Genomic DNA, 10,337 nt, shown 5'->3' with positions numbered 1-10,337 from the left:
CTTTCCAAAGTCAGGCAGCCAGGGGCTGAACTCTTCAGCCTCAAATCCTGGTTTGGTTTTGCTTTTTTGGGGGGTGGCATCCCATAGGGACACGGGTGGCACTGTGGGTTAAACCACAGAGCCTAGGGCTTGCCAGTCAGAAGGTCGGTGGGACGGGGTGAGCTCCCGTTGCTCGGTCCCTGCTCCTGCCAACCTAGCAGTTCGAAAGCACATCAAAGTGCAAGTAGATAAATAGGTACCGCTCTGGCGGGAAGGTAAACGGCGTTTACGTGCGCTGCTCTGGTTCGCCAGAAGCGGCTTAGTCATGCTGGCCACATGACCCGGAAGCTGTACGCTGGCTCCCTCGGCCAGTAAAGCGAGATGAGCGCCGCAACCCCAGAGTCGGCCACGACTGGACCTAATGGTCAGGGGTCCCTTTACCTTTACCTATCCCATAGGGGCAGCACAGAGTTTGAATAGTGGGGGAGGACTCAGTAGCCGTGCCCACCCCCTCCCTACCAAATAAGAGCCAGTGACTTCACTTTGGGGGGGTCAAACAGACTAGCCCCTCATTTTAAATGTATTTTAATATTGTGTTGGAAGCCGCCCGGAGTGGCTGGGGAAACCCAGCCAGATGGGCGGGGTATAAATAAATAATTATTATATTATTATTATTCCTAAAGAGAGCCTCAGGCCGGCTTTTTGGGGGGAGTGAAAGAGTGAGTGCCTCGCTTTGTCAGAGCAAGTTGCCTTGAACGCTTTGGCTGTGTCCAGAGATCAGCTTCGTTCCCAAAACAAATTAATGCCCAAACAGTAAAGGCGAAGGAAGGAGTGTGTCGCTCGTGGCCTCGCAGAGCTGGAAGGGGCCCTCCCACGGTCATGTAGTCCAACCCACTGCAATGCAACGATCACAGCTGAAGCTTCCCTGGCAGGCAGCCATCCAACAGATGCATCCCTCCACCCCCCCCCCAAAAGTTATCTTTACAGATGGTGAGGTGACCCTTTTGGTTGTGAGAATAGCTCTTCCTACACACAAACACCCCCCTCCTAGGGCCTGCCAGCTGCCTGGCATTGTCTTCCTCCTCTTCCAGTTTGAGTATGGGGGGGAGCTTAGCTTACTTGCACCAAACACCCAGGAACTTGGGGAGGGGGCCTTCTGTGCTGTTTGGCTGCAAGGGGCTCCTCAGGAGGAACAATCTGCTCCCCCTGTCTCCCTCTCCTCCTCCTTAACTGAGAGGGGAGAAGGTGTTTTTTTTAAAGAAAACACAGTCATCACATACACAATACCTTTGACTTTTATTTCCATGATTAGCACAATGACTCTCATTACATTTTGGAGAGAAAATTCGAGGGTGGGGATCAGGGGAGAGTAATCAAAGCAGGAGCTTTTATTCCTTTACTCTAAAAAAACAAAACAAAAACCCTTAAAAAATTAAGTTTGCAGTTATGACAAGTTTTGATTAAAGAAACATTTTTCTTTTTTATAAAAAAAAAGCTGCAAAGAACATTGCCGCTTACAGGAGAAGGTAGGAATGAACAGTGCAAGTCAGCAATCCACTTTGGGGGAAGGGGCACCAATTTGGGCACAGCTCAGGAGCTTGGGGTGGTGGGGGCTGTGGATACCCCTGACCCCTCGTGTTGACTTGGAAACATGGAATTGGAGAGTGGGTGGGTGGGCTGCAGGCGGCCGAATCCAGACACCCCCCCCCCATCAATACAGGACTTGGGCTCTCTTTGAGAGCTACTCCTTTTTTAACTTCCTTTCTGCTGGGCAGAAAGACTGCCATCCATCACTTCCACTTGACCGTTAAAACACACTCGCTTCAGTGGTTTTTCTGAATCTGGACAACGGCCCCGATCCAGCGCAGTGGAAGCGAACCCTGCATCTCCCCCCCCCCCAATTTCATTGGGAACACTTAACCCACAACACTCTGGCGGCATTTATTTCGCACCCCTGGCTCACTTCCTTGTCATTGGCCGTCCTCGGAGTTCTGGCTTTCCCCGTTTTTTTAACATACATTTTTCATTTTTTGAAGCTGGCAGTGTTTAGCCTAGGCATAGGCAAACTCCGGCCCTCCAGATGTTTGGGACTACGATTCCCATCATCCCTGGCCGCTGGTCCTGTTAGCTAGGGATGATGGGAATTGTAGTCCCAAACATCGGGAGGGCTGGAGTTTGCCTGGAACAGATTTTTTTCTCGCCAGTGCAGCTACAGTGATGGAGGGTGGAGTTGCCACGGGGAAGGGGACAGGCTATCTGGCTGTGGGTGAGGAAGACTGGCAAAGGAAAGGAAAAGCTGTTCTTTTGCAGAGTGTAGTGTGAGAGACCCCAATGGCCATCTCGACTGGCCCCCCGCAATGCAGGAATCAGAGGCGAAGAATCCCTGGCAGGTGGCCATCCAGCCTCTCTTTAAAAACCTTCAAGGAAGGAATCCATAGCAGAGGAGGGTGCAAACAAAGCTCAGGGGCATCTCAGCCCACGAGTAAAATACCCCAACCTGCCCCCCCCCACAATAGCCAAGTTCATTTACTTGCAGGGGGTGGCGGCAAATATTTTCCATAGGTCTGTTTGATTTGAGTGAACACAAGAGAGGCCCGTTTTTTATCCCGACTTTACACAGAATACTGCCTTTTTCAATAAATCTTCACAACAACCCTTCGAGGTAGTCCTTATCTCTCCACCGTGTATTTTTGGCTTAGCCAAATTGTATGCAAACAAAATACCCCATCAGCTATACTGAAGTTATGCTTATTTATCGTTTTGTTCAAAGAAACACACTTCTTTAATCAAAAATTGCGTTGAGTTAGAAACTAATACTTTGTTACAGTTCCTGTTTGCTGTGGTTTTGTTTTTTTGTTTTGGTCCACTTGACACACAAAAAAAAGAGAGAATAAGTTAACACTAAACACTCAATATTATATTTAATATACATATATTTATAATATATATGTACACACAGTTAGCACGGTCTGAGCATCAGGGGTCAGGGACAGCTGGGGAGGGAGGAAGTAGAGAGAGCTGGCGGAGAGGCAGGATTGGGGCCTGGGTGTTTCCTTCCCCTGTTCTGGCTCCTGGAGCTTCTGTCCGGCTGCAGCGGACTACAATTCATGCACCTGAACTTAATACGGAGGGCGGGTTTGTACTATTAAAAGAAAATAAAAACCCTGACCATGTCCCGGAATTTTAAATCTGAGACACCAGAGGTGGCACACTGGTTTGACTGGTAACATTCTGTCTGCATGGAAGCTGCCTCTTTGTGCTCATCTTGGAGGTGAGAAAGTGTTGTGGTGGGGTTAATTTAACATTACAGTCATGCCTCAGGTTACAGACACTTCAGGTTGTGCAATTTTGGGTTGCCCACTGCGCAGAACCCGGAAGTACCAGAACGGGTTCCTTCCGGGTTTCGGCACATGCGCAGAAGCGCTAAATTGCGCTTTGCGCATGCGCACAGACACGCGGGTCGCAGATTGTGAACGCTGCAGGTTGCGAACATGCCTCCTGCACGGATCACGTTCACAACCTGAGTGTCCACTGTATGTGCAAAGTTGCTTTTGTGTGTGTGTTTATATCTATGTGGCTTGTGGGAAGAGGTTCTTTTAAACATTGCAGGGCCTTGCTCATTGGTGGCTCAGCAGCAGAGCACATGCCTGGCTTGCAGAAGGCCCCAGATTCAATCCCCAGCATTGTCTCCAGTAGGGCTGGGAATTTCCCCTGCCTGACATCCTGGAGACCCAGGGTGTGTGTGTGTGTGGCGCAACCACAGCTAGAGGGCCACACAGGTGTGTGTCTGCCTCTCCACCCCCAGCCCTGACCTAGCAGAGAGCTTCCCTCTCTCTGGCAATGTCACTGGCCTTGGAAAATATTTGAGGCGTATTCATCCAGAGACCAGGCAAGGGCTGCCCTTTAAGAGCGGTGAAGGACTTGGCCATGCCAAGGGTGGTGGGTATTTAGCCCCAAAGCAAAAAAAAGTGTTTTCTGCATCCTGTGATTCTGAGCTGCCTCCTAATCAGCCCCTTTGTTCTTTGCTTTGTTTTGAGCTGTTTGTTCGCTTTTTAATTCCAGCCTCACCCCCCCCCAACCACCACCCTGTTTCTTTTTTGACACTATTTTTACCCGCTGCCAATTTGCTGATTTGCAATGACATCACCACCACCAACTGTTCAGCTGTAAACATCAGAAGTGTGTGTCTGTGGGGTGTGGGTACGTAAGGCTAGCTGAACCAGAGACCACGCTTCTGCCGAGGTTTTGGCTTTGAGAAGGCAGAGGCTTCCCGGGGCTGATTTTTGTTACGGTAGGACCTTGGAAGGAGTCAGGGGGGGAGAAAGAAGGCAAAGGCGGCAGTAGCAGCCCCTTCCCCTCCTGCGCAATTTTTGCACCTCCAACAGCGTTTGCCGAAGCGCTTCTGCACGTCTTCACACAAAGGCTTCTCTTAGGAGGGCACCAAGCAAGTGCAAGCGGCCCAGAGCCCTCCCCAGTGTCCCTGACCCCCTTAGCTGAGAGCCAACACTCCCCTCTGCTGCTCCTCTTCATAGCTTTTCCGCAGGACCCCAGACTCTATATATATCTTGATTTGAAATGTGGTTGACCTCTGCAAGAGCAAGGAGGCTGAGAAGCCCCTTCCACAGCCATGGAATTGCTGAATCAGAAGCAACATCTAGTCCAAGCCCCCACATCTAAATCACAACGAAGGCACCCAGGACAGATGGCCCTCCGCTTAAAAACCTCCGGCGAAGGAGAGTCCACATGCTCTGGCCCATTCCTCTAGGCTTGGCCCAATCCAGAAGCGTAACAAGCCCGGTGCTGAGAGCCCAGCTGAGTTTGCCATATGCCCTTGGAGTTGTGTCCAGATGTGCACGGCCAACCTTGCGAGAAGGTGCTTTGTGGTGCATCTTGGAGGCGAGGCCCCACCATGCCAAACTGAAGGCAGGCAGGGGGGTGCAGAGTGGTTGTAGGGACGGCAGCCTGCCTCTCTCGAACGGGGGCCATTGCCTGTCTCTCTCCTGCCGCTGACCCCTTGCCTTGCTCCAGAGGAGCCCTCCCCACCCCACCTCGCTCCCCCTTTCCGCCAGCTCTCTGGACTTCTGAACAGTCATTGCACACCAACACGCACCGAGGGAGTTTTGTGCCAGGAATGCATCTGGTTGGGCAGGATCGACCCACTGCGGCCGAGATCCTGACCCAGGGAATGGGGGGGGGGGATTGAAGGCAAGGCTCAGGCTGTGTGTGGTGGGTAGAGAGGCAGCGGGATTGCCGGGGGGTGGGAAGGGGGAGACCGAAACAAGATGCCTTGTAAGAAACACAGACCTAGCCCACCTGTTGATACATAACACAAAAGAACACAACACTACCTGCAAGGGGGAAGGGCAGAAGCAGGTGGTCTCGCTTTAAGGTGGGGGGGGGCAGGGAGAAAAGAGGAGGAAATACTACCTGGCCAACAACACCAGGATGCACAGCGCAGTTTTTCAGCGTTAATTAAATAATATATATATATATATATATTTCCTTTTGCAGTCTGATGCAAGTTCCACTGTTTGGGTGGGTCTCTTTTTTTAAAAAACAACAACAACTGAGAAGCGTTTACCTCCCCCCACCCCAGAACAGGTGCAGTTAGTTTAATGGCAATATATGTGCAATGGAAGCTGCGGCAGAGAGACGAACGCAGCAGCCAGGATCACAGCTTTGGGTGCCCAGAAACAGTCACGTGGCCCCCCCTTCCCTTCCTCCTCCTCCTCCTCCACACCCCCAGCAGCCATGTGAGGCAGGGAGACTGTCTTAATCTGGCTCCATCTGGAAACAAACTGTGTGGGGAGACAGAGAGAAGCAGACAAATCCCACATTCCTCCTTGCTGCATGTGGATTACTGTTTTCCCCCCATTTGTTCCTTAAACATTTTAGCCTGCTTACACACACACACACACACACACACACACAGCAGCTGCTCGGCACCCAAGGGGGCTGCATGTGCTGCAGGGGGAGGCAACACGTATTTCTCTGTAAGCAGAAATGTGGCCCCTCAGGACTTCCCTGATTTACTTAAGACACGGGTGTCTCGATGATAGTATGCAGGGATGCAGGATGAGTGCATGCAAGCAGTGTCACCGGCTCTCTTGGGTCTGGGCAGGTGGGGAGGCTGCTGGTAGCCTTGGTTGCTGCAGAGGTGCCCCTGTTGCGACCTAGGAGCATCAAGAGGCCTGCCCTCCATATCAGGCTGTCTCCTGGGTGTGTGGAGGGCCAACAGGCAGGCAGGCAATTCCACAGGGAAAGCCTCAAGGGTCCCACCATCCCCATGGTCCCCCCCACCTACCAGTCCCCCCCTCATCTATGACAATGCAGCCACTGAGCAGAACAGCAAGGCGGTCCATGAACTGAGTAGAAATCACGGCAAAGAAAAAGACGCGGCGGTTAAGGGTTGGCCCCCTGTGGAAATGGCCCTTCGCTCAAGGCGAGCCAGCAGGCAGGGGATGGGGGGGTGGACTGAATCGGGGCAGAAGTGGCACCAAGTCAGCCCCCTGAGGAAGGAGGAGGAGGAGGAAGGGGTCAATGTCTCTGGCGACAAGGGAGGAAGAGGCACCCACGGAGCAAGTTGAAGGAGAGGTGGCGGCAGCAGCACAACCAACACCGAGGAAAGGCACAAAGTCGGGGGGGCAGGCAAGGAGGCTGGCAGGCCAGTGGGGGTGGGCTGGTGTGTGTCCCCCCCCCCCCCAGCTTGCCTCCTGGTGAAAGGCCTGCTCTCCCATCCCAGGGTTAGCACAGACTGGCAGGGAAGGAGCAGACCCCCAAATTGAACCCGGCTCTCTCCACACAAACTTTTGTTCTCCTCTCTCTCAAGCTGTATCCCCCCCAACTCCTGCTTGCCCCCCTCCCTGCTCAGCAGGTACTTAGCACCCCTGCCCTGGGACTCCAGCACCCTAGCCCTCCGCCTCAGAGATAACACCCTGGGAGAAAATTTAAATGCCCTCCCTCCGCAGCTCACCTCTGCAACCAGCTGCTCCCCCTAAAAACCCTTTTAGGATGTCTGGCTCAGCCGAAATAAGTCTTGGCAGTTTGCATGGCTGAAGAGGAGTGTGGCTGCCGTGGCCTGAGATGCGCAAATCTCCAGTGCGCCGCTCGTTCTGTGTGTGCATTGAGCCGGGATGTCAGCAAAATCTTAAGCTGCAGTACTTGGCTGACTTTGGAGGGGTCAAGAGTGGTAGCGAGGCCTCACAGACGACTGGCAGGGTGTATAGCCGGGGTGACAATTCTGGAGGGAGGAGCTGCAGGGCCCTGTTCTGTGGCCCTGGGGGGGGGGCAGCACATCTAAGCAACTAGGGGCCCCCTCAGGCTGCCCCACTGCAGCCCCACAAGAAAAGCTGCTATGTCTTCTTCCTAACCCTTCTCCATCTCGTTCCCTTCCCCTCCTTGCTTGCTGAACTTGCCCCTCGTTGCCCAGTCCTTTCTAACCCCCCCCCCCAATCTCTCCCCTGCAAACTGATGCCTCAATGCCAGCTCCTGGGGCTGGTTCTGCACTGGGGGGCTCCCAGTGGCTTTTAAAAAACAAAACACCCACCCACCTGATCTCATCTCCCCCTGTCCAACTTCCTCTGCCCATCCTCACCTCTTCCTTAACAACTACAAGAACAACAAACAACAACAGGCCAAGGCTCTTGATTTTGTTGGGGTGTTAAACTTGGGGGGGGTCTGCCCCTTCCCGGTGGGTGGGTGCGTGGAAGGGAGGGAGTGGCAATTGGGGAGAGGTGGGCTCCATGTTTGCATAGCAACAGTCCTCCAGCCCCCTGGCCGCCCCCCACCCGTCCCAGCAGCCCTCCCGAGGGTTCATCCACACCAGTCAGTGGCAAGGGGGGGGGATATGTGTGTGGGGAGGAGGGGTTGGGGAGGGGGGGTTGGAATTAAGACTCCATTAGTGGCCAAGGCTGCTCCCCACCCCAGTCCCACAAGACAGGCAGACAGTCACAGAGAAAGGGCAGGATGTAGCCAGAAGGGGCAGCTGGAACCGTCAGGGCACAGTGGAGCAGGGGGTGGGGTTGGTGGGGGGGTCATCCTCCTCCCAGCTGCTCCCTTCCTCCCCCCTCCCCCCCACTTTAAGCTTTTTTGGGTGGCGGAGCCAGTTTGATTATCTCTTCTTCGGAGGGCTGCCGGATGATGTCTGTGGGGAGAAAAAGAAGGGAGACAACATGAGAATGACTCAGGAGTCACCTGGTGGGATTGTCTGAGTCCACCTAAGCCTCCTTTAAAGAGATCTGAGTTGGTGGCCAGAAACACATCTTGTGGCAGAGAGTTCCACAAGCTTGTGAGGACCTGTGTGAAGAAACTGCGGCCTGAATCTGAAGGTCTCCAAGTGATATTTAACAGACTGAAAACCTAAATGCAGTCCCTATAAAGACGGAACCAGTGGAGAGCTTAGGGTCCGAGGGGCCCCACATGCAGCCCTCTTTGGGGGGGCCCGTTTGTTCACTTAAATACACATGACTATTAACAGAATGGCTTATCTTTTTTATTATTATTAAACTCAATGTTTCAAAGGTATCCTCTCAGCTAACGATGTATACTAGCAACTGGGAGCCACTCAGCCTCGCAGAACACTGTTTCTGGGCTGCGTATAAATCTGCCTCAGAACAGAGCAGAGCAAACCCAAACTATTGCTTCCCCGCCCATCCTCTTCCTGAAAACAATGCAACATGATAGAAAGCTGTACCGTTGGCGCCCTGAGTCATGAAAGGGACAGGTCCACAACCTGCTTTTGCCTAGCTGCCCATCTTCAACCTCAGAGTAGAAAAACTACGCCCTGGAAAGGTTTCCTGCACAACCAACCATTGATCTCCCCCACGGCTGCATCTTGCCCCTTGTGAGCCAGGGAGGTTTGGGGATGGAGTTGTTGGCGGACTCTGAACAAAAGAGTCCTCTATCCACCCCCCATCGCCCTTGGGTGGACGTGGGGCATGTCGCTGCTCTTCAGGCTGGAGATCTGAAGCTAGGTTTCTCCAGCTGTTCAAAGTGGGTCTGAAAAGGGGGGGGGAGACCAAGTTCTCCCCTCAAGGTCGGATGAGAAAGGTGAGTCTTCCCAAAAACCAGCCTGCTGAGTCTCTTGAGCAGCTGCATCCCGCTGAGAGAGGCTGAGAGAAAGATGGACAACCAACCAGCCCCAGGGTCTCCATGCAGGAAGAAGGGGTGAGACGAGACCCAGGGGCGGCTACAGGGGGTTTGGGATTTGGGGGTGGCTGAGGGCATGTGGGGGCTGAGCAGGGAGGCCCCCGACCTTTGTATTTCTTGGCACTGGGGATACGGGTCAGCTTTGTGTCCACTTCATCCTCCTCAGAGATCTTCAGCACTTGGGTGCGGTACTCCACCACCATGGTGAGCAAGTCAGGGCGGCGGGAGATCTCAAAGATGTGCTCGATGTAGGAGAGGTTGTCTGCACAGGAATAATAATAATAATAATAATAATAATAATAATAATAATAATATAATTTATTATTTATACCCCACCCATCTGGCTGAGTTTCCCCAGCCACTCTGGGCAGCTCCCAATCGAGTGTTAAAAACAATGCAGCATTAAATATTAAAAACTTCCCTAAACAGGGCTGCCTTCCGATGTCTTTTAAAAATAAGATAGCTGCATATTTCCTTGACATCTGATGGGAGGGCGTTCCACAGGGAGGGCACCACCACAAAGAAGGCCCTCTGCCTGGTTCCCTGTAACCTCACTTCTTGCAGTGAGGGAACCGCCAGAAGGCCCTCGGAGCTGGACCTCAGTGTCCAGGCAGAACGATGGGGGTGGAGACGCTCCTTCGGGTATACTGGACCGAGGCCGTTTAGGGCTTTCGAGGTCAGCACCAACACTTTGAATTGTGCTCGGAAACGTACTGGGAGCCAATGTAGGTCTCTCAGGACTGGTGTTATGTGGTCTTGGTGGCTGCTCCCAGTCCCCAGTCTAGCTGCTGCATTCTGGATTAATTGCAGTTTCCGGGTCACCTTCAAAGGTAGCCCCACGTAGAGCGCATTGCAGTAGTCCAAGCAGGAATAAGCACAGGGATGGAGGTCAGCTGTGGGGAACCAGGAAGGCAGCGCCAAGCGCCCTGCCTGTTGCATCGGCTGAATTGTGCCTGCCTTGCCCCTCCCGCAAAGATGAAAGGGCTTGCGTTGCCCTGCCTCTTGCATCCCTCCAGGATTTCAATGCAGACAATCAGTGCAGGGACTTCTCTCTTTCTCCTTCTCCCCCCCCCGGCCACCCCCACTTAGGATGGCACCATGTCAAACGCAGCCCACTGTTTCATGCTAATCGTCACCTGAATCCCACACCTGTTCCATTCTCTACGTGTGAATTTAACTTGACTCTTTGTGTCTGTAACATACCAACTCCC

General features: G+C 53.0%; 2 protein-coding genes across 2 annotated transcripts in view; both read right to left on the bottom strand.

The window, feature by feature from the left end:
* The window catches only part of LOC310751719 (uncharacterized protein), a 950,206-nt gene that overhangs the window by 569,665 nt on the left and 370,204 nt on the right, over positions 1-10,337 (bottom strand). The gene's annotated exons all lie outside the window — the stretch shown is intronic.
* Positions 1,257-10,337, bottom strand: part of PEA15 (proliferation and apoptosis adaptor protein 15) — a 58,291-nt gene continuing 49,210 nt past the window's right edge. Inside the window, exons 3-4 of the mRNA XM_083591637.1 lie at positions 9,233-9,388; positions 1,257-8,122 (exon numbers count right to left, since the gene is read on the bottom strand). Of these exons, the coding sequence (XP_083447763.1) occupies positions 8,058-8,122; positions 9,233-9,388 (221 nt within the window). The 3' untranslated portion in view covers positions 1,257-8,057. The remainder of the gene's footprint in view (positions 8,123-9,232; positions 9,389-10,337) is intronic.

The sequence above is a fragment of the Podarcis filfolensis genome (assembly GCF_964270895.1).
Source record: "Podarcis filfolensis genome assembly, chromosome: 16".
NCBI classification, from domain to species: Eukaryota; Metazoa; Chordata; class Lepidosauria; order Squamata; family Lacertidae; genus Podarcis; species Podarcis filfolensis.
Note: the sequence above shows the minus strand (reverse complement) of the source record. Positions and strands in the feature narration are given on the sequence as shown.